The 27,447-nt window shown below is 41.1% G+C and overlaps 1 protein-coding gene across 3 annotated transcripts in view; it reads right to left on the reverse strand.

Moving 5' to 3' along the window:
- Window positions 1-291: 291 nt before the first annotated feature.
- The window catches only part of Galnt15 (polypeptide N-acetylgalactosaminyltransferase 15), a 37,734-nt gene continuing 10,578 nt past the window's right edge, over window positions 292-27,447 (reverse strand). The window contains exons 5-11 of one of the 3 annotated variants that reach the window (XM_085687819.2): window positions 24,479-24,596; window positions 23,072-23,266; window positions 20,683-20,814; window positions 20,201-20,305; window positions 16,707-16,850; window positions 5,420-5,560; window positions 2,108-2,245 (exon numbers count right to left, since the gene is read on the reverse strand). In XM_085687819.2, coding sequence (XP_085543945.2) covers window positions 5,453-5,560; window positions 16,707-16,850; window positions 20,201-20,305; window positions 20,683-20,814; window positions 23,072-23,266; window positions 24,479-24,596 — 802 coding nt within the window. In that variant the 3' untranslated portion in view covers window positions 2,108-2,245; window positions 5,420-5,452. Of the gene's footprint in view, window positions 2,246-5,419; window positions 5,561-11,230; window positions 11,363-16,706; window positions 16,851-20,200; window positions 20,306-20,682; window positions 20,815-23,071; window positions 23,267-24,478; window positions 24,597-27,447 lie in introns of those variants that run through there. The other 2 variants (XM_085687818.2, XM_087906220.1) reach the window with 2 other exon arrangements.

Below are 27,447 nucleotides of genomic sequence, written 5' to 3' on the forward strand. Positions count from 1 at the left end.
TCTTCTGGACTTGAAAAGAAGGCTTTACATGTGGAGGTTGATGAGGTGGGTGGGTGTCTTATTTCAGGATTCTGTTGCTGTGAAGAGACACCATGACCACAGCAACTACTCTCTGACTCTGCCTTTCTTGTCCCATGCTATAGGCCAAGCCAGTTCTTTATTCATTAACCAATAAAAGCAACACATAGACAGAAGAACCTCCCACACCAGGCCGCTAACATTAAACATACCTAGAACCCAGACTTTGTGCTCTGCAGACCTCCCACAGTGTTAATCACCACCAAGTACAACTCACACAACAGAATTTAGCCTTTTATTTAATTATATTAATTTATCCCAACAACTTTAGCTACTGACAGTGCTAATCACAGAGTTTGTTTCAGAATAGAGGTCTTTTAAAAATGTCTGCTCTTCAACCATTACTGCCCCTTACAAGGTTGTCATCTGAAAGCTCCATCCCTGCCTCAACATGTCAGGAGAATTCATTTTAAATAAGACAGGTCTGAAGTAAGAAAATGATGGGTAAAATCTCTTCCATACTCAGGAATGGGTCCAGCCAGTGCTATTAAGTAATAATGTCTCTGATGGTAGGATGTTTTATAACTGTGTTCTCAGTTTAGTAGCCATTAGCCACAGTTGGCTAATGAACTCTTGAAATGTAGCCAGTACAATCAAGGAACAGTTGGAAAATTTCCTGAATTGTACAGAATTTCAATCAAAATGGTCGCAGTGGGTTTGTGGACATCATATTGAATAGTGTTAGTTAGTTTAGAACAATTCTAAGGTTGGAGAAACACAGTGGGCATTGACTTGGAAGGAATATATACTTGTCGGGTATTTTAGAAATGCAAACTTATTTCCTAATTCTTATTTAAAACAACTGTTCCAAGATATTCAAAAGGTCAAAGGCTTCTTTAATATGAAATTTTAAGTTTGCCATATAGAGAGCTAATTACATTCAGAGAGAAATGGGCAAGAATGTTTTTCTCTTTTTATCTCAACAGTACCCTAATTCACTCTGCAACACTTGTGGCTGCACCTCAGTTCTGCTGTGGTTGAGGTGGATATTGCTCAACAGGATTTGAGCATTTAATAGGAATCCACATTTAGCAGGTCCCTGGCAAATATTGTTGGTTCATAGATGGCCCCAGCAAGCCTCAGAAATATTTAATAGCCACATCCATTTTGTCTTGTAAAGACTTTGACTGGAATGGTGGCATTTCCATTCAAGGGAGGGCTTTCCTTTTTCAAAGGTTGCTATTTCTCATCGAGCCAGCACAGCTCTCCTACTAGGGCATCAAGGGAGTTTATTCACCATGATACCTTTGTTCATGAGAATGCTCAGATGTGTTGATCCTTCCAGCACTGGTGACTCAGAAAGACTACATTGTGAGAAAATCTGGTCGTGCATAGCTGAACTAGAGAAAGCTAGAGCAGGTGAATGGAGGTAGAGAGTTTCAAGGGGACTGTACTGAATGTGAAAAACTCATACCCAGATCTGTTGACTCTTCATGGGCCAACCTGAGCTGGAGAGTCAGGACAAATCTCTCTCCAGCCTTCTTCCTAGTCCCACCCCATTCCTCTCCATTTCATTCTGCTTCCTGTTGAGCTAGGGTTCAATAAATGAAGAGAAAATATATGCTAGTAAGCCTAATTAAAGGGTTGGAACATAGACCATTAAATACCCTTCACTTTAACTTTCACAATTGACCACATACACCTCCCAGGTAAAGGCTACATGAGATCAGATAAAGTTATCTACTGCATTTGATGTCTCCTGGAAGGTCTGTCAGACAATGCCTATGCCTCTTTCCACAGTCAGGGATAAAAGCAAATGTTAAATGATTGGTAGGGCAAGAAAGGACTCTGCTGTATTTCATGATGAACATTTCTGAAGATGAAGACAATGACTCCATTGCTTTTCTTCTATAAATACAGCCATCAATCAATGACATAAGACACATGGAGAGATATTTTATGTTTTTTTTAGTCATTTTCTTCTCTCCAATACCAGCAGCCTGGGCACAATGGACGGCTCAGAACTCACAGGAGCAGAAATGTGATGCTGATCATTTGTTTTGCTCTCCATCACTGTTACTCATCGTTCATCCACAGGGTGGACCTGATCAAATCGCCACAGCTGGCTGCTTTTACCATCACACTGACTCAAGTACAGATTCTTACTGTCTCCTGGAGCCCCAGCTTCCACGCATTTCCCAGAAAGAATGTGAATGATCATTCCATCCTGAAAAGAGAAGGAAGGAGACAATTCCTGACAAAGTTAGCAAAGGAAGGCATTTTTAAGATTTCTTCTGAACACTAAAAGACTGATGGAGGTGGTATGTACTAGCCTGGAATAAATGGCAGAATTTTTAGTTAATAGAAAACATAATTTAAATATTCCTAAAATTTAGATGTCTTTCAAGTCTAAGGGATCCTGATCCCCATTATATTGCTGTTATATGATTGTATGCTGTAGCAAGTGGTAACCCGCCCACTGGAGCATGGCCTCTTATACTATATATGCTAATGCAAAGCATGTGTCTGCTCTCTTTCCAGCCTCTCCCTCTGTTCTGGTTACAGATTTTGGTTTCTGTTCTCTGATCAAGCAGAGGATTCTGATTTGTGAGTTTACTCCTGAATAAATAGCCATCTATTTCTCAATTCTAAGCTAGTGTGGGATTTCTTTTAAGTGGCAGTCCTCATTTGGTGCCCATATGGAATCAGACTCTACACCTACCGGGTGGGTGGCCTAACAGCCTGACCAGTCCACGGCCCAAACAGTCTCCCAACCCTGCCCGCTTGGCTTGCTTTTACCTAAGTGGGTTTTTGTAGAATCCCTGTCACAGCAGAGTTTACTGCATGTGGCAACTTGGAAATTTCCCAAGCACATGCATGCATGACTGCTGCATTTCCTGGGGCAGTTCCTTCCTGTGTGGTGACTTGTACAGCTTCTGGTTTCTGCTCCCTGCCCCTGAGTTCTGGTTTTCTTGTTCTGTGTATGGGATTGATTTAATTGCTTTTAATTTGTCAAACAATGCATATTTCTCAGTATTTAACCAGTACCAAGGCAGAAAACTAAAGCAACTCAGAAATTAAAGCAGCCCAGGACCATTCCTGTCGCCACTGTTTGCACTGCTTCTAGTCACAACTCTGCGGTCACAACATCTGCTGGATAATAAAGTTTACTGGATCACATAACAGGTAATTAATATATCATTATGGCAGACTTCGTTAATAATGCAACTTTTATGCTAATGCTATGGATTGTATTATGCGAGACTTATATGACTATGGTGATACTTTAATTTATTGGGTACTAGGTTTCAGTTTTCTTCTCCATATTCTATCATTAAGAAAGAATATGGCGCTTTTAGGAATAATACAGTCTTAACAGACTAATAATGTTGACAGAATTAATACCATCAAAATTTAAAAGTTACCAGAAAAAGTCAATACTATTACAGACAAAATTGAATCCATATCTAAGGGTACTAAGAAACTATCTGAAAGAATTCATACTGTTGAATTTGACAATCAAAAGTTGTCAAAAAGTTATGGTAAGTTAACAGAAAAACTGTCTCTCCAGCATGGCAATCTGCACGCTATTCAAGTAATGTCCAAGGATGAGATGTTTTCTTTAAAGAAGAAACTTCAGACCTTGGAATCACATGTACAGAATAAGGACCAGAGGTTGGGTGCCTCAATAAAATCACTAGAAATATATACAGGGCAGGAGATTCAAGCTTTATAAAAGACAATAATAAAAAGATATGAAATAATTGACAAAATTACTGGAGCTGATAAACAGAGAAAGAAGGCACAAGTACAGGATTCAACATTGCCATTAGTTGTCAGGTATGACTTACCCAGGATTCTAGCTTCCTACCCTGTAATCTGCTCTGACAAAGCATCAAGTTCTAAGGGCCCAAAAGGATCCAAAGGAGGTAGATGGATGTCTATAGGAATGAATGATCTAAAAGAAATTAAGCAAGCTATTAAAACTTATAGCTTGCATTTCACACTTGTTAAGGAGATGATAAAGACTTGGGCTTCTAACCTCAAAGCAACCCCACATGATTTTTTTCAGTTAGTTTCAGCAGTCCTGGATGATGGATCTTTTTTGATGTTAAAATATTTTAGAGAGGAGGCCAAAATTTTGGAACTACAGGGAAAAGCAAAAGACCTTGAGACTTCCCAAGATCAAATTCTTGGTGAAGGCACTTATGCTGACCCACAGGCTCAAGCTCTTTATGATGAACAAATCTTGTCCTTATGCCAGAGCAGCTGTAAATGATTGGGACAGGATTCAAGAACTAAGAAAAATATTTGAATCATATACCAGGGTTAGACAGGGACCGAGAGAACCCTTTACTGACTTTTTACAAAGATTAAGTAAGGCTGTACAAACAGGAGTAACACACCCAGATGTTAGACAAGTACTTATTGAATCTCTAGCTTTTGAAAATGAAATTTTAAATGCAAAAAGATACTTGGGTCTTTAAAGGTTAGTTCAGAACCTATGGATGAATGGATTCTGCATACAATGAATATTGAGACATTTGCCTATAATACTGAATTTTGGATAGGAGAAGTAATTTCCAAAGGAATGAGGAGACATAAAAATGCCAAATGTTTTAATTGTGGTAGAATAGAACATCTGAAAAGGGATTGTAGACAAGGAAATCCTAGGAATAATATCTCTTCTGGGAATGGCGAAAAAGGAGAACTCAGCCTTCAGGTATACATAGAAGGTGTGGCAAAGACCAATGAATGCAAATCAACAACAGACAGACAAGGCAACTTGATACCATCAGAAAATTCTCTCGCAGGCCCCCAAGTCAAAAGTGGCCAAGTCATTCCCAGTAACCATGGATGACATCAGGAAAATTAAAAACCCAGAGCCTTCAGTAGAAGACAATACTATTCTAAATGATGGCATAAACATAAAGGATAAGACAAACATTCCAATAGGAAGAAAGAAATGTATATTCTGGCAGACCAAAGGTAAGCATGCATATAAATGGCATTGTAATTGTTGGTTTGGTAGACATAGGTACAGATGTGAGTATCATTACTCCAGAATCTTGGCATCCAAATTGGCCTCTTCACGAGGCAGATGTTCAATTACTAGGAATTGGAACCATATCTCAAGTTAAACAAATCATGAGATGGGTTGACCGTATTGGGCCAGATGGTCAAAGAGGGAATCTGAGGCCATATGTAGCTAATATTGCAATAAATTTATGGGATCATAACCTGCTGCAGCATTGGAATACCCAGATTAACATTCCTACAGTACCAGGAACTCATGATTCTGTGAAGGACATAAGGTACTATACACAAAGGACACCAGCCATTCAGGCTGTATAAGAACATAAAGCAACTAGCAAACTTTAAGAGGTACCAACAGCCCTACCTTTAAAATGGTTAACTGAGAAGTCAATATGGGTTAAGCAGTAGCCTCTAGCTGAAGATAAGTTGCAGGCTTTAGAACAACTGGTACAAGGGCAGCTATGTGCTCCCCATATTGAAGAATCAACCAGTCCTTGGAATTCTCCTGTATTTGTTGTAAAAAAAGAAATCTGGTAAATGGAGAGTGGTGACAGATCTAAGAGCTGTCAATAAGGTTATTCAACCTATGGGCCCTCTACAATCTGGAATTCCTCTGCCTTCTCTATTATTAAAATGATGGCCTCTTACAGTTATTGATTTGAAAGATTGTTTCTTCACTATGCCTTTACAAGAAAAGGATAGAGAAAAATTTGCCTTCACAGTGCCTACTTATAATTCTCAGCCTACTAGGAGATAGCAATGGACTGTCCCCCCACAAGGAATGCTCAATAGACCCACATTGTGTCAATGCTTTGTAAGTCAGCCATTGGAAATAATATTTAAGCAATTTCCTAAGTCTATAATTTATCATCACATGGATGACATTTTGCTATCTGATTCAAACATGGGTAATTTAGAAAGAATGTTTGAAGAAGTAAAGAAAGTTTTGCCAAAATGGGAATTACAAATTGCTCCTTAAAAAAATACAGAGAAGAGATTCTGTCAATTACCTAGGTTATAAAATAGGTTTGTAGAAAATTAGAACACAAAAGGCACAAATTAGGAGAGATCAGTTGAAGACTCTTAATGATTTTCAAAGATTGTTAGGAAACATTTCCAGTCTACGACTGACTGTTGGAATAACATCTGATCTATTAATTCATTTAAACAAAACCTTAGATGGTGATAAAGATTTGAATAGTCCCAGAGAATTAACAGCTGAAGCAGAAAGGGAATTGACAATTGTTGAAGAAAAATTACAGGAGGCACATGTGGATAGGGTGAATCCAAATCTTAATTGTATTCTAGTCATATTCCCTTCCATAATTTCTCCTACATGAATTTTAATACAGAGGGATGATATTATATTAGAATGGATCTTTTTATCACATAAACCAAGTAAAAAACTAAAAACTTCTCTGGAAAAAGTCTCTGAATTAATTATAAAAAGTAAATTGAGACTTCATCAATTAGCAGGTATAGACCCAACAGAGATTATTGTGCCTTTCACTACTGATGAAATAAAAAAGTTCTGGGAGGACAATGAACCATGGCAAAGAGCTTGTGCTAATTTTTGGGAGAAATTAATAGCAATTATCCTCAAAGCGATAGGCTTAACCTTATAAGGAGAACTTCTTGGATTCATCCCTGAATTGTACATGATGCTCCAATAACTGGAGCCCATACATTTTATACTGATGCAAACAAATTAGGGAAGGCATGTCACAAATCAGAAGAATTAAGTAAGGTGGAATAAAGCCTTATAATTCTGTCCAGAAGGCAGAATTATATGCTATTCTCATGGTGCTAAGGGATTTTAAAGAATCTCTTAATATAGTTACTGATTCACAATATGCAGAAAGAGTTATCTTGCATATTGAAACTGCTGAATTTATACCAGATTATACAGAATTGACTTCGTTATTTATCCAAGTGCAAGACATAATCAGGAATAGGCTTTATCCTATATACATAACACACAATCAAATGGGTGTGCAAGGTCCTCTAGCACAATGTAATGCAGAAATTGATCAATTGTTGATTGAAAACTTGTTGTAGGCTTCAGAATTTCATTTAAAAAATCATGTCAATAGCAAAGGTTTAAAGAAAGTATTTTCTATTTCATGGCAACAAGCTAAGCAGATTGTAAAGATATGCTCTACTTGCTCTTTCTATAACCAAACACCACTACCTGCAGGGCCTAACCCAAAGGCTACTCAAAGGAATGAAATCTGGCAGATGGATGTGTTCCACTTTGCAGAATTTGGAAAATTAAAATATGTTCACCCCACCATTGACACTTATTCAGGTTTTCAGTGGGCAACGGCTTTAAGCTCAGAAAAGGCTGATTCAGTAATCTCACATTTATTAGAAGTTATGGTCATAATGAGTATACCTGCACAAATAAAGACAGATAATGGTCTAGCATATGTCTCTGGGAAAATGAAACAATTTTTGCTTAGTATAATATTCAGCATGCTACAGGTATACCACACAACCCTACAGGTCAAGCAGTTATAGAAAGATCAAATTGAACTATAAAGGATATGTTAAACAAACAGAAAGGGGTAGAAAATGCACCCAGAAATAGATTACATAATGCTTTGTTAACCTTGAATTTTCTTAATGCTAGTGAGAAAGGGATAACGGCAGCAGAGAGACATTGGATAATAGAAACGTCTTCTGAATTAAATCAACTGGCCTACTTCAAGGATGTGCTGACCTCACAATGGAAGCTAGGAGATGTGGTGCATTGGGGAAGGGGTTTTTCTCTTGTTTCCACAGGAGAAGAAAAACTATGGATACCATCAAAATTAATAAGGATTTGGTTTGAAAAGGAGAAACCTCTTGAAAAGGAGAAATGACAGCTCATACACAATGGTGATAACCATACAGGTGGTAAGGAATGCATTAGGGTGGGAGCAGGGTTCTGTTCTTGTCTTTGCAGGAAAATACTCATCTTCAAAAATCCAAGAGACCCTGGAATTTGGATGTTGACAGAAGGAGAAATAACTATTCAATAAGGATCATCAAGAAAAATAAATATGACTTGTAAGGACAGGTAATAAAATATATACATACATATGAATGTATGTGTGTATGAATATTTAGAGCTGGTTTTGGAGTTGGACAATGGTTCTGTCCTTCTCTAAATCCAAGCATGTTGTTAAAAGAAAAATCCAGAGTTTCTGTCTTATGTCAAGAGCCATCTGGTATGGGACAGAAAGAAAAAAATTTTTTTCTTCCTCATATCTACTTTTGTCCTTATTGTACTTTTCATTGAATATATATGTCTGTATGTGTCTATATAAATCATGCTTAAATTTTCCACAATGAACAAAGAATTTTCCTGCAGTAAACTTTGAAGATTCCAGGAAGAAGATGGGACCCACAACAACAACTCCACGTGATTGATATGTCATGATGCTGATAGCACTACTACAAGACCTGTTTTGGATACCAGCTGCACAAGATAGTTCCAACTTGGTTAGCTGAAATGGTGCACATTTTGCAATGTTCTGGCCGACCTCCACCAAATACTCAGAGACTATTTGCAATTATAGTAGACATAAATCTTGGAATTTAAACATCATTTTACTTTCACAAGATCCCATAGAAAGAACATCGCCCCCATGACAGCTCGAAGTAATTCTAGAAGACTACATCCCCTTTCCAAACAAAGTTGGTACTCAGGGTTAAGGACACAATTTAGGGGTTGATTATAATTGGTATAGGTTTGGGGGTTGGGAGGAAATTTTATAGGCTCAGGGAACTCTTTGGAAGAAAAAGGAAAATTGGATGGGATACTAGATTGGTATAAGCTTACTCACACTAATAATAATAGTGAGTAATAGAGTAAATACTTGTGAGTTATTATTTATAGACAACTACATTGATGTAGATTTTTGTATATTGATACAAAGTTAAATTATATTGAATATTGTATGCATGCATGTTTCTACCTCTGCTTAAAATATTTTTATATATTGATATATATTTATCATATTACAATGTGCATTTCTACATTGTTTACATTTGGAAATCATTGTCCTCATTTGTTGCACAGTTGTTTATTGCTATAATCTTTAAGTTATGTAGGTATTAAGAATTATAGATCAATAGTCATCTATGTTTGTCATAGTTAGACTAATCAGGTTCTTTAGATACATAGATATTATAGTCTGCATAGATAGTTAATCTTCAACCACTTCAAAGAACTGTAGAATATGGCATTTAAATAACTTAGGGTTCTGTTGAAGTGAGACACAATTGCTCCTGGCAGCACCAATCTGTTCCCGAGAGAATGTTGAGCACCAAAGACACTCCACTTGGAGCTTGTTTTCTTCTTGGCAAAAACTGAACTTTGGGCAAAGAAATGCCCATGCCTCAACCACTAACAAGAGACATAGTATCTGGAAATGGATAAAAATCTTGACAAGGTAGGGTAAGACAGTTTTGAAATTTTTCCTACCTTTGAAAATGGTCTGGTTTTTAAAATTTTATTTATTAAAAATTTCCACCTCCTCCCCACCTCCCTTTCCCCTCCTTCTCCCCAACCCCCTCCCTCTCCAGTCTGTCAGTTATTGTAAGCCTTAACCAAAGTTAGTTACTTCAACATTGCAAATGAGACTTTGGGTGATTGCCCAGGTAGCCAGCTGTCTCTGTCATTTGTTGCACAGTTTGGAAAATGCTTGATTGCACTTCCTGCTTATTCAAGTAATATTATTTCCCTTCTTGGATCTTCAATGGGGTTGAAGACTGGATAGTTGTAGATACTTTTATCTCATGGATTTGGCCAAGTTATTTATTATACAAGACTTAAACTAGTTAGAATAGGATAATTATTGAATATATTTGTTCTTATTGTATATAATTTTGTATTAGGCTTAGAACTCTCTTATTTAAACAAAAGGGGGAGGTGCTGTAGGAAGTCTTATAGCTAGTGGTAACTGGGGCATGGCCTCTTATACTATATATGTTGATGCAGAGCATGCGTCCACTCTCTTTCTGGCCTCTCCCTCTGTTCCAGTTGTGGATTTTGGATTTTGATCTCCAATCAAGCAGAGGATTCTGATTTGTGAGTTTGCTCCTAAGTAAATAACCATCTATTTCTCAATTCTGAGCTAGTGGAGGATTTCTTTTAAGGGACCGTCCTCAATTGTGCCATTTATTAGAAAATTCTGGTCAGAGTGACTCTGGTTAGGGTGTGTTCAGTCTTTGTGCTGTTATCACTGCATTCACGAACTTCTGCTATCAGAAGGATTTCCTCATTAGTGCTACCTTCTGCTAATCCTGCAATTTGAAACTGTGGCCACTAGGTTGCAGTAAAGAGAAAGACTGAGGCTATCCTGAAAGTCTACTTAGACCATCCATGTGAAAGGTATGGCTCTACACCAACAGAATCAATATTGACCATAACATCCTTTTTTCAAGACAAATTGGATTTCTTTACAAACTTAAGCAACTTTAGCCATAATGTTACAAATTCTTGCTCATTGTTGAAATTTTCCAAAATACAGACTGTAGTTATCCTTATTATTTTCCAGAATATTTCCATTACTGCCAAAGACACCACTACCCAGTAGCAATCATTTGCCCTTCCCTGCTCCTACTAGCCACTGAGAATTACTGGTCTCCTTTCTGTGGTTATGTATTCACCTAAACTGTTGGGACACACACAGATGTGAGCCTGTTCCACCTTGTTTGAATGTCAGAGTGTTTGAGCTTATTTTTGTTCTTTCAAATTGTTGACAACAGGTGTGGCTACAAAACAAGGTATCCTGACCTAGGGTGTGGTTACTTGGTGTTTAGGATATTAAGATGGCCCATAGAGGTGGGTCCACTCCACCACAACCAGGGATCAGAGAATTCTAACATACTCCTGTGCTCCTTCATTTAAAATAGTAGGTTTGACATAGGGAGCGATTGCCTACAGGGTACTTGGTTTAAGGTGTGTTCACTGCCCCAAACATCAAATTCTTTACTCAGGAAATGATGGCTTAATGTCTCAGGTATTGAAGCAAGTAACTGTTCTGGTTGTCTTCTGTGTCATGTTAAAACAGTCTTTTACCTTCTCCCCCCACACCTTGGATATTGGGGTTTAAAAGCATATGAAAATTAAACACAGGTGAACACAGAATTCAGCATTAAGTTGATGCGGGAGAATTGTCTGTATTTTGTCAATCATATTTTAATAAAACGCTGATTGGTCAGTCAGGCAGTATAGGCGGGAAAACCAAACAGGAAGTAGAGGTGATGCAATGAGAACAGGAGAATTCTGGGAAGCAGGGAGGTTCCTCTGCCATTCCTGTGCAGACCACCAAAGAGGCAACATGTAAGCTGTCACACTGAGAAAGGTACTGAGCCATTATGGCTAACATAGATAATGATAATGGATTAATATAAGTTACAAGGACTAATAAGAAGCCTGACCTAATGGGGCCAATCAGTTTATAACCTTATGGAGTCCTGTGTGTGATTTCTCTTTGGGATTTGCCGGTTGTGGGGTACCGGGCATGACGGAAACCCCAACAAGCCGGCCCCCTCATGTTACATTAAGTTTTCACAGAGTTTCTCTCCCGTTACTATCCATGTCTTTGTGTTTCTTTCTTACATCTGTTTTTTCTTCCTAACATTTCTAATCCTCATGCCCCTACCCTGGAACATACAAACCCACTGTGGCTGGACTGCAGAAGTCACCCCCCAAAAGGTGACTTTCAACACTAAACATTTCATGTAAATAGAATTGTGTAATACGGTTCCTTTAAACTAGCTTCTTTCATTTTGTATGCTTTTTTATTTATTGTGTTAGAGCAAAAACTAACACTTCACTTACTTCTTTTTACTATAGAAAAACACACCAAAATTTAGCACTTTTAAAACATTTTCAACTATAAAGTTTAGAAAAATTAAATACATGAGTTGTCCATAATATTTTCATTGTGAAAAAATACTCTCTACTCATTAAACAATAATTCCCTTTTTTCTTCCTTACCCATCCACTGGTAACCACCGTGCTTTTGTGGCCTTAATTGCTTTACATAAAATGAATAAAGTGAAATGATACAGTTTTGGGATGGGTGTGCATGTGTGTGCATGCTTGTGCTCATGTGTGTGTGTGTGCATGTGTATGTGTGCATGTTAGTTATTTAATTTAGTTTAATGTCCCCAAATGTCACTCTTGTTCTACCACATGACAGAACTTCCTTTTATTTTAATGCTGAGTAATATTTCACCATGTGGAATCACTTCTAGGATGTAGATAATGCTAAGTGGAAAGCTTCAGGATAGATGTCCACATTTTTCTATATGTTTATAGATGGATGGTTGGATTGCCTGCAGCACTCTTATGTTATAAATAGTTCACTAGAAATAGTGCCTCCTTCCTTTTCTGACTGAACAATAACTTTCATATATATTCCTCCTTACCCATTCTGGACACTAGCCCCAGGGCCTTGCATTCAATGGGTAAGTGCTCTAGAACAGTGAACTAAACCCCTAGCCACATCTCCTTTCTTTTCTTTTCTTTTCCTTATTTTTCTTTTCTTCTCTCTCCTTTTTTTAAATCTTTCAATTTTTAAAAGCAGGGTTTCTTTGTATGACCTTGGCTGTCCTGGAACTCTTTCTGTAGACCAGGCTGGCTTCAAACTCACAGAAACCCACCTGTTTCTGCCTACTGAGTGCTGGGATTGAAGGCATACACCACCTCCATCTGGTCCATATCTCAATTCTTAATGCCTAGAAATAAACCATGTGTATCTTTTGATTTTGGTTGCTTGTTGAAAATTCAGCTTAAGTTTGCCATGATGGGATTTTCTTCTTCTCTGCTCTATGAACCACCAGTACAGAGCTCCACTAATTTTACCCTCTTTACTCTCAACCACAATTTGAAGAGAAGAAAGACTATAAATGTATATACCTCTTTGCCCAGTGGTACACTAATTCAGCTCGGGAAGGATTCTAATTGAGAATACTTCATGGCCACATATTGCAGATGTGGCAGCCTTGGTACAAATATCAAGGGAATGGTGGTCAAAGAGACCCTCACCAGAGTAGAACAAGAGGGATTCACAGAAGAACTGAGGTAGGTTTGGGGATCATTTTCTGATTGTTCTGCTGCAGCAAGAACTTGTCTCATGGTCAAATCCACAAATCCCTTTCCCTATTTTGTATCTGGGACCAGCGTACTGACCTAAGTACTTACATGATGTGGGACGTTCCTCTATATGCTGTGAATATGTTTTATTACCATTGTTTAATAAAGAAGTTGCTTTGGCCTATAGCAGGGCAAAATATAGCCTGGAGGGAAGTACAAACAGGGATATATATATAGAGTAGGCAGAATCAAAGAGATGCCATATAGCTAGCTGCTCAAGGTAAAGATGTGCATAACCTTTCTGGTAAGTCACAGCCTCATGGTGATGCACAGATGAATAGAAATTGGTTAATTTAAGATGTCAGAGCTAGGTAGGAATACTCTTGAGCCATTTGCCAAGCAGTGTTTCAATTAATATCATTTTTCTGTGATTATTCAGGTCTAGGTGGATGGAAAATAAAGAGCAGGCTCCACTTACAAATGACGTCCAATGTAGGGCTTGGATCAATAGAAGACCCTAAAGACGCTTAAGAAAAAAGAAGAGCTACCAGACCCACAAAATGGGAGCCAATTGCAGCTTGTTGGTAGCCACATTTTTTTTCAGATAAGCTCTGCTTGCTGGCCATAAGAAGAGGCATGACTCCTTTAGGAGAAGGATTTCTGATTTGTGCTGGTGTCATGAATGCTCTGACTCTTTCGGGAAGTCCTTCTATGGAGCACTTGAATAGAGTTTGTGAGCAGAGTGTTACAAGTTGCATATTGGCAACATAGACCCACTGCATCCCTGGAGCTGGGGTGGTGAGCGTGGCTCACAGAGACTGTGATCATACCTCTGCCATGTAGGACTAGGCAGGACCAAAAAGCAAAGCTGCAGCTTTAATCCTAGCCATACCTGCTTAGCATTTAAAAAAAAACTCTCCTGGTCAGAAAATAATTATAGATACACAATAAGACAGAGAAAAAAAACCCTCTGCATAGGTCATAGTGCTGAGTAAATATACATGGGCTTATGAGAGAGAAGAAAGAATACAGAAAGTCATAGATTAAAGGAGTAAAGATAATAAAATAAATGTTAAAAAGAATAGAGTTTTTTAAAAAAATCTATGTAGTCAAATAACAGATTTCTGTGTGTACAGAAACACACAGAAAGTCTGGATTATGTATATTATTGTGTTTTCTTTGTGTTTTTAGACTGCAGAGAGACATTTGATTCGGGGGGGAGTGTGTGAAGCTAAGCCAACACATATATTTTAAAGGTATCTTGACTTCAAAATTTGAGTCTAAGGATATGTTGCTTTGGAAAAGAGTTTCTGCTTTTGTTTCCACAGAAGATGAGAAACTGTGGATTCATTCCAGGCTAATTTGTTTGATGGAATAAGACCACTGAAGGACCTCCATTAACCCTAAAAATTCTTCGCTCCAAAACAGCAAGAAGCAGTTTGGAGAAAACTGTGCCCAAACTCCCAAAAGTTTTTTTATGGACTTTGGTTTATTGATACAAATGTAAGGTCAATTTTGTTATATGTATATTTCTACTTTTGTTTAAGGTGTTATGTTTGTGCAGTTCATTTAAAAATATAATGTATAGTTAAGAAATATCAATTGATAAGTCATTTATGATAGTCAAACTTATAGTCAATCATGTTTTAGTCAATTTATAGTAATGTTTTCTAGATGTACAGTGATATATTTCAGTTAAATAGATAGTCAACACTTCAAAGATCTATAGAATATGAGATTTAAAATGTTTTAAGAAGTTAGATTTTTCTCAACAGTGAGACGTATCTGTTTCTGTCAGCACCAACTGCTTCAGAGAGGTGGATGGGCATTGAAGAAAATTGCTATAGAATTTGCCTTCAATGTGACAAGGCTTGCCATTTGGGCAAGAAACTGTTCTTGCCTGGACTGCTTAACAATATGCTGTATAAACTGGACACATGCAGAATTCATGAAAAAAATGACTGTTGAACTTGCCAAAAGAGGGTGAGACAGTTCTTCAGGGCTCCTGTTCCACCAAAGAAACTGCCAGACATTTTCCAAGGCGTAAAAGAAAGTGACTGACAAACTGCCAACATAGGCAAAACAGTCTTTCAAATTTTTTGCTTCATGGAAAAGTCTGCCAGATATTATGGGACTGTAGGCTGAAGATGATTGCTCCAATGCTACAGAAGAACTTTGGGTGTCTGTCCAGGCAGTGAGATGTCTCTGTCAATTCTAGAATTTTGAAGGTTGTTTACAAAGCACTTCCTGTTTACTTAGGTAATATTATATCCTTCTGGGGTCTTTGATGGAGTTGAAGAGAGATAGTTATAGTTCTCCTTAGTTATAATAAAAGATAAATTAGATATGAAACTTTAGATGCATAAAGAAATAATGTAACTGTAATTCAGCTTAATACCTGTTTTGTTATATGTAATTTTCCTCTATTAAAGTTTAAACCTTCTTTTTTATTAAGACAGAAAAGGGAAGATAATGTGGAATATCCCTCCGTATGTGGTGAATATGTTTTATTGTCATTGGTTAATAAGGAAGCTGCTTTGGCCTATGGCAGGGCAGAATATAGCCAGGAGGGAAATCAGAACAGAGATATAGATAGAGAGTAGGCAGAGTTAGAGACATACCTTATAGCTGCCAAAGGAGAAAGATGCCTGGAACTTTTCCAGTAAACCACAGCCTCATGGTGATACACAGATTAATAGAAATAGATTAATTTAAGATGTAGGAGTAAAGTTGGAATACTCTTGAACCATTTGCCAAACAGTGTTGTAATTAATATAATTTGTGTGATTATTCATGTGTCGGTAGCTGGGAAATGAAGAGCAGTCTCAGTTTAAATTTATATCCCTCTATTTTCTCTCTGTTGGTGTATTTCCTCTGGGAAGGTTCTAGAACTTCCTTACTGGAAATATAGGAGTAAAAAACTTCACAGAAATGATGAAATGCTCACAATTGGATATTCACTATAATAAAGAAAATGACAGACTTATATTTATATTTTAATACTTGGAAAATATTGATTTATTTTCATTTTAGGTACCTGAGTGCTAGCATGCACACCACTTGCATACTGTGCCAGCAGAGGCCAAAGGAGGCCATCAGGTCATCTTGAACTGGAGACTGGTTATTTACCCCCAAGTGGGGTGCTAGGAATAGAACCCAGTACTCTGGAAGAGCAGCCAATGCTCTTAAACACTAAGTTATCTCTCTAGCCCCAACAGCTACATATTTATATATAAATATCTACTTCTTTTTAGGTTTGCTTTGCATCACTCCTCAGTCCACTACATTGGGTGTTGTTTCTGTAACATGCTCCACCATCCTACCTGTGGTCCAAGCTAATGACCTGTCACGGCCAAGAACAAGTTAGCACATCTCCTGAGCCTGGGTTGGTTTTAATTTCACCAGAAACTTCAGTGTCAAACCACTAATCTCAACAACAGGAGTGTGTCATGGAGAGTGCCTGGTGTCTTGGAAGAGTCCAGGCTGCCATGTTAAGAAGGTCAGCTGCTTGGAAGTTCCCTGTGACCAACTGGTATTTCCAGAATGGGTTAATTACCTCCTGAAAGTCCCAATGCTGTTGATGAATGGCAGGGCCTTCCTCCAGGCAGTTCTGCAGAATCACCTGTTCTTGTCTGACATCAAAGCACAGCTGCTGTGGGCTGCCAAAGAGAATCTTCTTCCTGCTGGTGTGCTCCAGGTTCTGGGACAGGGGAGATGGCAGTTAGCAAAGCCCAGAAGACACCTTCTCCAGAGCCACGAGGAGACAAGGGGCAGCCTGCAAGGCTCTTCCTGGGTTCTGAAGCCCCAGTACCTTGGCCTTTCTCACGTTTCTAATTCCACATCCTGGCATGCTTCTGTGGTGTTCATTCTGCTCCCTGTGTGCAGATAAGGCCGTTTAAAAGGCTGCAAGTGCTGAGTGCACACTGCCAGAAGGGCAGGCGATGAGCTCTCTGAGGCCTAGGTAGATGTCCTTCTAGGGAAACCTTCCCTGCCCCTGATTAATTTCATTGCTGTTTGTAGTGTCTACAGACTCTTGGTCATGGTTCCCATTGCCTCTGGGGTTTTATAGAGATAGACTGTGTGGACCTTGACTGATTTAACTGTGAGGCTCCTGTGCTTACTGATGCAGGAGAATTGTCTGTATTCTGTCAATCATTTTTTAATAAAACGCTGATTGGCCAGGCTGGCAGTATAGGCGGGAAAACCAGACAGGAAGTAGAGGTGATGCAATGAGAACAGGAGAATTCTGGGAAGCAGGGAGGTTCCTCTGCCATTCCTGTGCAGACCACCGAAGAGGCAACAACATGTGAGCTGAGAGCTGAAAGAGGTACCAAGTCATATGGCTAACATAGAAAATGATAATGGATTAATATAAATTACAAGGACTAATGAGAAGCCTGACCTAATGGGCCAATCAGTTTATAACCTTATGGAGTCTTGTGTGTGATTTTCCTTGGGGCTTGCTGACTTGTTGGGGTACCGGGTGTGACAGAAACCCCAACAAGCCAGCCAGCCCTCCATGTTACAGCTTACTAACTGGATGGCATGTTTTGGCAAATCCATCCATCTTCTGTTCATTATTGCCTGATGTAGCCTAAACTGACTTTTATGTTAACTGTGTAATCTGAGCCAGCACCCTGCACAGTCACATGAGCCCTGTGCTCAGACAGTTTTCATGCTCTTGGTTCAATCTATTCACTATATGCATTGCTGCCACTGTTTTGAAATTCCTAATAACTGTTGAATGAGAGACATCGCATCTTCCATTTGCATTAGGCCCTGCTAATTTGCCAATTAAATACAGTGGTGTGCCCTGCTTGAAAATTTCCAATGTGTAAAATTAGCATAAGTTTCAACCCTAAAGAAAGGGGGTAGGAAGAGAGGGGAGCAGAGAAAAATATATAGTTCAATAAAAACAATTAAAAAACATTTGAACCCTAAGCATATCCCACAAACTTGTAGGCAATTCTCAAGGGAGAGTAATTTTTTTTCCTACTTAAGATCCCATCTGTAGTGACAGGTGATTTCCTTGTTTTCTTGTGGTCACTGGGGAGATATTTTTAGTACAGCTTTGCAAGGATAGGCTACTCTGTGATGGTCCAAGCTGGGTAAGATGAAGTCTCACTCCCAACCTCATCTCTAATGAGCTGAGGCTGGGCTCTTCATGCTTCTCCCCCCTGAACCACACTCCTGAGCTCCTGAGGTTGTTGGCCACTGACCCTGTCACCTCTCAAGGAAGCCCAGCCCACACATTGAGTTTATTTTCAGTTGCAACTTGAGTTCTAGTTCCTGGATATTTGTTTCCATTTCTTTCTTGTGAGCTCAGTGACTGTATGGAAAGGGGCACTTCATCTTCTTTTTAATCTAGGCTTTCTTTTCCCTGGGGTGGGTCAGTTTACTGACTTTCCAATATTGCAGGCTCCAGAGATCTCACTAATAAAAAAGAAATACACAGAATAAATATTCTGTCTGTTTAAAGGAAGCCTACAGCACATGAACAAACCAAGACTCAGATGGTAAGAAGCCTGCTAAGATCTCACAGCTAGCCAAAGGGAACTTAATTCAAACCTGGCTCCAAATGGCAGGAAAGCTTGAACACTTATCACCCTGACATGTGATTTCCTCACTTACTCTTCAAGTGCTCATTCCTTGTGTTCAGTGTTATGGTTTAAATGTGAAGTAGTCCCAGTAGGCTCATGTTTCACATGCCCCAATGTGTGACCGTGCACATTGACGGCTGTGGAGCCTCAGGAGGTGGGGCCTGACTGCTGGAAGCTCATCACTTGAGCAAAGCCTCTAAGGGTTTTATACACATAGGTTGCTTTCTCTGCTTCTTAGTCTGCACCATGTGAGCAAGCTACCAAATGTGTCATACTTCTGCCTCACAGACCAAACCACTCCCACTGCCAGGCCCTTCCCATAGTAAACCTGAAATCCTCCTGAGACTGTGAGGTAATAAAACCAACAACAACAACAACAACAAAACAAAACAACAATAGTAGCAAAAGGAAACCCTTTCCTCCCACGCTTCTGTCAGGGATTTAGATTATAGAGATGTGGACGCTCACTGACATATCTGGTATAAATGCCCAATGGCATTTTAGGAAAGAATGGTGAACTACATAGATAGAAGAGACCAAGTGAATCTTGAGTCAGTCCCTTCCCTGTTTACCCTCAAACACCTGAGCCTATGCTAAGCACTCTAGGCTGCTCTGCAAGGCTGGACCAGCTTCCACAGAGATGTCCTAGGCTGCTCTGCAAGGCTGGACCAGCTTCCACAGAGATGTCCTAGGCTGCTCTGCAAGGCTGGACTAGCTTCCACAGAGATGTCCTAGACTTGCCCTGCAAGGCTGGGCCCCAAACTTCCAGTGAAGATGCTTTCCCCTTCTCCCCAGGCTCTCTAAGTCTCCCTTAACTGTTGTTTGCTTTTGTTAGGTAATTTTGATGTATGACAGCTCAATTCAAAGGATCCCCCATCACAGTCTGAATCAGATAAGGAGCCAGTCTACACTGAGAAGTTATTCAAGTTGTAAAAAGAAATGGACTCATGACCCCTCAGCCAGGATGGACAGCTTTCAGCTACCTAGGCCAGTTTTTCCTAAGATGAAAAATTGAAGCAAATATGAGCACCCTAAGGGTCACAGTGACCTTCCTAAGAGCCAAAGGGTCCATGTGACTCTTGACCCTTCTCCCAACTTCATTACTTCTATTCTACTAAGAATCTTGGACCCTTCCTCAAGCCAGGAGGATCTGAGGTAGAAATTTCCGGGCTGGTGTTTCTATGACAGTTTCCCAGATTCAAGGACTGGCTAAGCAGCCTCTTTGTTCCTTCGAAATGAGATGCTCCATTCTTTGATGCTGGTCCAGATCTATGGTGAGGATGATGTGGGTGTATCTGTGACAAGTCATCACAGTGGGAAACCCTGGCCTGTCAAGGGACATGGGGCCACATAGAGGAGCTACTTTGAAGGGAACTGAAAGGCACCCTGGGAAACAGCACTGACTTGTCTTTCTTGACAGAAAATCGTCTCAAGGATTATCATCACCCACCTGTTGTGGCCGGTTGTTACTGCAAGGGGCTAAAGTCATAGGGCAGCCCGGGATGTCCTCTTCTGCTTGGCAGTCTGCACAGAAGCCGAGTCCAGTGTTGTGGAGCTGAAAATGGGCATCCACAAAGATGTGAATCTGACCTCTACTCTGAAGATGCCATGAAGCAGACTCTAATCCCCTGTCCTCTTTAGACCTTATCCTGATGTACGTGTCTCTGACACGGTAAGCTGGATCAAGCCCAAGTCACTCATCTTAAGACACAATCCTCCATAAGGAGTCTGGCCACATTCATTTTGGTGAAGGGATCTGGCATGGGCTATAGGGGAATCCATATAACCCTCTGGCTGGCAGGGAGGTGGGAACATGGAGTCCAAAAGCCTCTGAAACCTGCTGAGGTTGCCTGGTGTAAGGGATGAATGCTCATCTACTAGCAAGTGACCCTGTCTTTCTTCCTTTCCATTCTCCCCTGAGTCATGTCTTGCCTTTCCAGAGAACCTGGGTCTGTGCTCAGATGGATACAGCTCAGGGTAGACATTGGCCAGAAACCAGTGGAATGTTCGACAACCCAACCTCCTTTGCAGCTTCTGGCGTTCCGTGCAGTCTGGCTTTGCAACCTGTAGGTGGAAAAGGACATGGGGAGCAAAACACAAAAGCTTGTTCCCCACATCCCAGACAGTATGAGAGGAATGGAGGTAGACATGAAGAGGCAGAAGAACTGGGACAGGGTTGCAAATGGGAGGAAGACTCATATGTTGAGAGAAGTATAGAAGGTACAGAGTCAGGCATCATCTCTGGAGAGAGACGTGGAACCAGTGAGATTGGAAGCAGTACTACCCATTCTCACAGACCCCCAAATCTTCAACCTACAAAGACCATGGTGTCTGAGCCTTAAAGTCTTTTCTCTGGAATGTGAAGAAATGATGGACTCTGTACCTGGGTTGTAGCATGAGTTGGACCAGAGGTAGTGGAGATGAAGTCAGCTGAAAAATTGCAAGGGTGGGGGCTGAGGAAAGGCAAGTTGATTTTTCTTCTTCCCTGAGTTTTAATTTTCTCCATTGGTGAAACATTAATTTGAGCTACATTGGCCCCTCCCTTTATATACAACTGTAGGATTATAGATACTAGCCCTCAATACTAGTTTACTGCTTTAGGCTGTGTTGGTGAGATATGAAGAAACCCATCTAGAAGGGTAGTATAAATTTCCTGGAACAGACAGGATTTAAGGTGGTGCTGGAATAATCAAACATGGAGAGATGGGGTGGGGAAGGAGGAAGGAGGGAATGGGAAAGGAGAAATAAAAAAGGGAAGGGGTGATTCCCATGTTCGTGTTCCCCCTTGGTGGTCTCTGGTTTTCAGTAAGACATAGAGGGCCAAGCAGGCTGTAAATATTTTGTGTGCTATGTTGGGCTAACCTCATCCAAAATGCTGTGCTCTGTTGAGCCTGTCTAGAGCCCAGGTACATCGGAAGCCTGGCTAATTCTTTCTTATGGGTTCTTTTATAAATGAAATCTGTATTGACATTAAACAGGTGTCCTCTGAAATCAAAGAGAAAATACTAAATTGACATCCATTACATGAGAGTGGAAAAAATGATGCTCAATACAAAAAGAAAAAAAAGATTAAATTCCACAGTGACTCTGGGGTCTATATAACTCTGTAGAAGGGTACCTACTTCCCACACTGAAAAAAAGGTACCTACTTCCCACGCTGGAGAAGGGTACCTACTTCCCACTATCAACTGGGTAAAGTCTAAACTCTTTAGCTCAGCCCTCAGAGGCTTCAGGGTCTTCCTCCCGACCTCCTCTGGTGTCTGAGTGATCCCACACAGCCATAGTTGAAGCACTGCCTTTCCTGAGGAGTTCTCCTGGGAAATCTAAACTGAGGATTAAGTGGAATCCTGGTGAGAACTGCCCTTTCATCTCTAATGCTTCTGCTCTACAAACCCAGCCAGAAGCTACAGGAGTGCGGATCCTCTTGTGTGCGAAAAGATCTGATGCTACTCTGGGTGACTCTTGGAGTCACTCATGGTGACCCAGAGGGAACTCTTGCTACTTAGACCTTGGGATTGAATTGAAATGTGTGTGTCATCTCCCACTAAGGAGACAAACATTTATACATCCGGGGAGTTCTGAGCGATGTCTGGAGGTTGGTCTGCTGTAGGAAGGGAGTTGATCTGAATAAACAGGAACAAAATCCTGAGGACTTCAAGAACAAGGAGTACTGGGACCCCTGCATGACTCACCCTTGTCTGACTTTCCTTGCATGTGGCGGGCATGGGTGTGTCTCTCTGAGGACCCTGCTTTTGTCTATGCTATTCAACAGAGAGCCGGTGAGGGACTGGCAGGAACCATTTCCCAACTATGCTGCTCCTTAGGGACCCGACCTACAGCGCAGTAAGTGTAATGGCAGCCTGTGGCTCGCAGAAGATATCATGGTATGTGTCAACTCCATAGGAACTGACCAATCAATGACAAACTGGGGAACGTTAATTACCTGTTTAAATTTCAACTTTTCTGTGATTTTTTTGATAAATTCATATTTATTTTTATAATCAAATCTTTTCTTTGTCTTGGTTATTCCTTAGTCCTTAATTACCACTCAGGATGAAAGGACCCTCAGAGATGTGGTCCATCCATTATCTCCCTCCGGTTCACAGCATCCTAGAGCAGTATGGGAATTCCAGGTCAAGGTCAACTGTGAGACTCCAGGGATGTGATGGGAGGGACAGAGGACAGCCCCACCAGGTAGAAGGATCACTCTAGAGGGCCAACTCAGAGAAGCTCAAGCCAGAAATAAGAGAGGGACCTCCTTGGCTGACCCAAAGCTAGTGACCTTATGTTGGTCAAAAACCCCCTAGCAGCCCCTCTTTACCTTGCTCAGGGAAAGGGCCTCTGGGATGTGCCTGTAGAAGGTTTCTTTGAAGGACCCCAGCCAGGTCTCAGCAATGCAGACCTTGTTCCTCAAGATGACCTCAGGGTCAGTCCTGGAGCTGACATCTTTGCTTTGGTAGATATGTCCCACTCGAGAGCAGGGAAGGATTTCAACGGAGCCACCACAAAGCCAGGCCTGTCATAGAAGGAGAAGGTGATTGGCTCTCCTTTCTACCTCTCTGTCTGTGAGCGACTGACAGAACACCAGGAAGTCAAATGCCAGAATGACCAGTTCATATCCTTAAAGTATAGTTCCTCAAGCCAACACTGTGTGGAGCAGGGCAGTAAGGTGGGAGGGACAGAGGACAGTTGTCCTAGAATGGAATTGAAGGCTGACACCTGTGCACTTGCCTGGACACACCACCTGGAAACATGTGCAGACCAGAGGATACTTTCTCAGGGAAAACAAGTCTGCAGTGGCCCCGAAATTTCTAAGAGCCAGTGGTGTCTCCTGCACAGACACTAGAGATGAAAGCACACCTTCCTTAGTCTTCTTCACTCCATCCAGAAGCTTCTCCCTGCCCCCCACTACTCGTTAGATAAGTATCCTTTATTCTATACTTGGTGACAGAAATCACAATTGAATAGTACTGGGACAGGCTATGGTTCAAGAACTAAAATCACGTTAGGCATGGGGTTCTCGAACACAGTGCCCCAAGATACCTCAGAAGACTCAAAGAGCACTTCAGACATTTTTCATTTTTTAGAGAAATAGAAATGAACACTATAAAATTACAATCTTGTAATTCACACATCCACATTAGATTGGTCTGCCCATGTGAGGTGATGGACATCTTCTCTGGATTAGGTTTGGGGCAGTGGGTATGACTCAAAGGCAAGAATAATGCTAGGAACAGAGTGGAGCAGAAAGTATGGGTGGTGCCTGTCCACACAGGTCCCAGGACGGAGAGGACAGCTATGCCCAGCAGGTCCTAAGTCAAATGAAATCCCATTGTTTGGATGAAACTTCTCAATGCCAAGAGTTGTTTCACATTTGGCTGGTGGGTACCGTAAAAGATCCCCTAGATGCTAAGAGTGCCATGAACAGAGAATGTACCAGAAGCTCTGGATTCTCTGCACTGAGATGTGAATGACTGATATATACCTTCTCCTGACGAGGATTCTGAAAGTCAAGTTCCCAGAGGAGACTGAGAGTAAAGTCAAGGTTGGTCAAAGAGTCATGGCCTGGGAAGAAGCGGGAGGCTTGACACATCTTGGTGCAATGACTTTATAGAATGTCCCCACAAGTTTATTTCCAGCCCCTGCCCTTTCTAACATCTACCCCTGAGCTGACTGCATACATGGCTCCAGAGATACCACCCACATCCATTGTTAACAAAGAACCTACCTTGAAGGACATCTCAAGATTTTCCCCACCCTGAGGTGACATGAGAGGATCATAAGCTCCAGAGTTTTGGAAGTAGTGTCTGTCCACGGCCACCACCTCTCCAGATACCACAGGGCTCCTACACAGAGAAGTCAGGTAAGAGACTGCAGGGTAACCCAAGCATAGAGACCCAGGGCCTAGGTGGGGCTTCCCAGAGCAGGTTTGGTGAATGAGACAACTGACCCTGGGGCTCTGGTGAAGCTCAATATTTTGAACCACAAGACTGGAGCAGAGCAACAGTGTTTGAAATCCAAGAATTTTATAAAGAGAACTATGTGCTGGAGAGATGGCTCAACGGTTACGAGTGTTCGCTGCTCTACCAGAGGACCCAAGTTTGGTCTAGCAGCCATGTCAAACTGATCACAACTGTCCGTGACTCTAGCTGCCTACGGCACCTGCACACACAGCATGTTCTCACACAGACATGTAAATAAAAATAAGACTGAAGATTAAGGAACACTAGACTTGTCTGGGTCTTTGTAGCTTGTCCTTAGGCCTTTTTATGTAGAAGGGAGTAGTGATTGCACTTGAGTCTCTCCAGAGAGGTGTCTGAGGAGAAGGTTCTAGCTAAAATATGATACCTCAAGGAAGGCAATTGTCAGGCCCAAAACAAAGGAACAGCCAGGCTCTCTGTGGCTTGAATGTGAAAGTCTCCCATGGGCTCATGTTTTGAACACTCTGTCCCCAGACTGCAGCACTAACCTGAGAGGCTTGGAGCCCTTAGGAAGTGGGACCTCGCTGGGAAAAGATCACTAGCAGTGGGCCTTTGAAGGTTAGACTCGTCCCTGGCTCTGGTCTAGTTTCCCATCTGACCAGTGTGAACAGGCCACCACCACCACAGGCATGTGGAGACCTGACTGAGCCCCTCCTGCTATCAGGCTGTCCTGCTGTGATAGACAGAGATCTCTGAAACCTGATCCCTTCCTACCTTAAGGTGCTTCTGACAGGTGTTTCCTCAAATAGAGGGAAAGGCAATGCACACAGGCTCTTCCTGCTTCTCTTCCCCCCCCCTTCTTCTGTTTTCTTTTTTCATCTATTCCCTCCCCACCTTTAAGATGAATCTAACAGGAGTTCTGTAGATGGGTTCCCACCAACACTGGGTGAAATACAATGGCTTATCCATGCAGATAATGCGAAACTCTGGGCAAGGGAATGGATGGGAATAACAGTCCTCAAAATGGAGTTAAACAAACTAGCTGTGGTGGTGCACATCTTTAATCCCAGCACCTGGGATGAAGAGGCAGGCGGACCTCTGTGAGTTCAAGGCCAGCCTGGCTGGGCAGATATGGTGAGTTATAGAATAGCCAAGGCTATACAGTGAGACACTTTCTTAAAAACAAAACAACAACAAAACAAACAAACAAAACCGTTCACAGCTGCAGCTTGTGGGGATTGAAATCAGAAGTTGCATGCAGTGCCAGGCACCATCCTTGCCATATTTTAAATACAAAGCTGTACAGTTCTGTGGTTTGGGAAGTCCTTCTGTATATGTGTTGCTTTTATTGGTTAATGAATAAAGAAACTGCTTTGATCTGTGATAGCGCAGAGTAGAGATAGGCAGGAAAACTAAACTGAATGCTTGGAGAAAGAAGGCAGAGTCAGAGACAAGCCATGTAGCCCCACTGGAGACAGACGCTAGACTGAACTTTGCCAATAAGCCACACCCACGTGGCGATACACAGATTAATGGAGATGGGTTAGTTTAGGATGTAAGAACTAGCCATTAAGAACCTGGAGCTAATAGGCCAAGCAATAATTTAATTAATACAGTTTCTGTGTGGTTACTTTGGTTCTTTCTGAGTTCACTATTCCTCTCTTAAGTTCATGGAGCTGTGGTGCAGGAGTTCCTTCTGTTTGTGTGTTGCTTTTATTGAATAATGAATAAAGAAACTACCTTGGCCTAGCTGATAGAGCAGAATTTAGGTAGGTGGAGAAGACAGAACTGAATTCTGGGAGAAAGAAAGGAGAGAGAGAGAGAGAACCGCCATGGAGTTGCCAGAATCAGACATGCTGAATCTTTCCCAGTAAATCTTTCCCAGTAAGCCACGACCTCGTGGTGATATACAGATTAATAGAAATGGGTTAAATCAAGATGTGAGAGTTGGCCAATAAGAGCCTAGAGATAAGGGGCCAGGCAATGATTTAATTAATAGAATTTCTGTGTGGTTATTTTGGGTGTAAGCTAGCCGGGCGACCGGGACAAACAAAGGGCCACCCTCCTCGTGCAACATTGCTGTTGTTTTTTCTGTTTCTGTTTGCTTCTCTGACTTTGCTTTGTTTTGGTTTTGGAGACAAGGTCTTACTGGGCAGCACAGGCTGGCATCAAACTCACTATCATCCCTTGGGATATCGGGTGTGACCATCAACCCCTGACTCCTAGTGTGAGTTTTAATTCAGAACTTTTGGATTTTAGAAAGGAGCGTACATGACACACTGCCTTTCAGCTTTGGTCGCTGCACTTTGTGCCGCACACTGACATTTCCTCAATCAGGGTGTCACTGCTCAGCGTGGGCTCTACCACATCTGCTGCCCAGTGCATTATGACAACATGCTTGGTTTTCAGAGTGCTTTGGTTTTCAGAGGGCGGTTATCAGTTGTAGACTACAGATGTGTACCAGCCACCCAGTTTAGCACATCAGGGAAACAGGTGGTCTTAAGAGCCTGAATTTCCACGGTCATAATGTTGGGAATTTGATCTGTGTGTGTCTTGGGCACAGTGGAGTAGAGACAGCCAACCTGACTGAGTCATTCCAGAGCTCATGACCCACAGAGTCTGGGAGCTTGAAGAACAGCTATAGTCTTACACACTAAATTTTAAGTGGTTTGCTATCTGGTAGAAAATTTCTTTAAAAAAAATACTTAAATAAGATAATTGTTCAGAAACCAAAACAGGACACAGGAGTAGCAACTTTCAAGGCTGGATCTATTTT

This window comes from Myodes glareolus, chromosome 5 (assembly GCF_982192425.1).
Source record: "Myodes glareolus chromosome 5, mMyoGla1.1, whole genome shotgun sequence".
In the NCBI taxonomy this organism is placed as follows: domain Eukaryota; kingdom Metazoa; phylum Chordata; class Mammalia; order Rodentia; family Cricetidae; genus Myodes; species Myodes glareolus.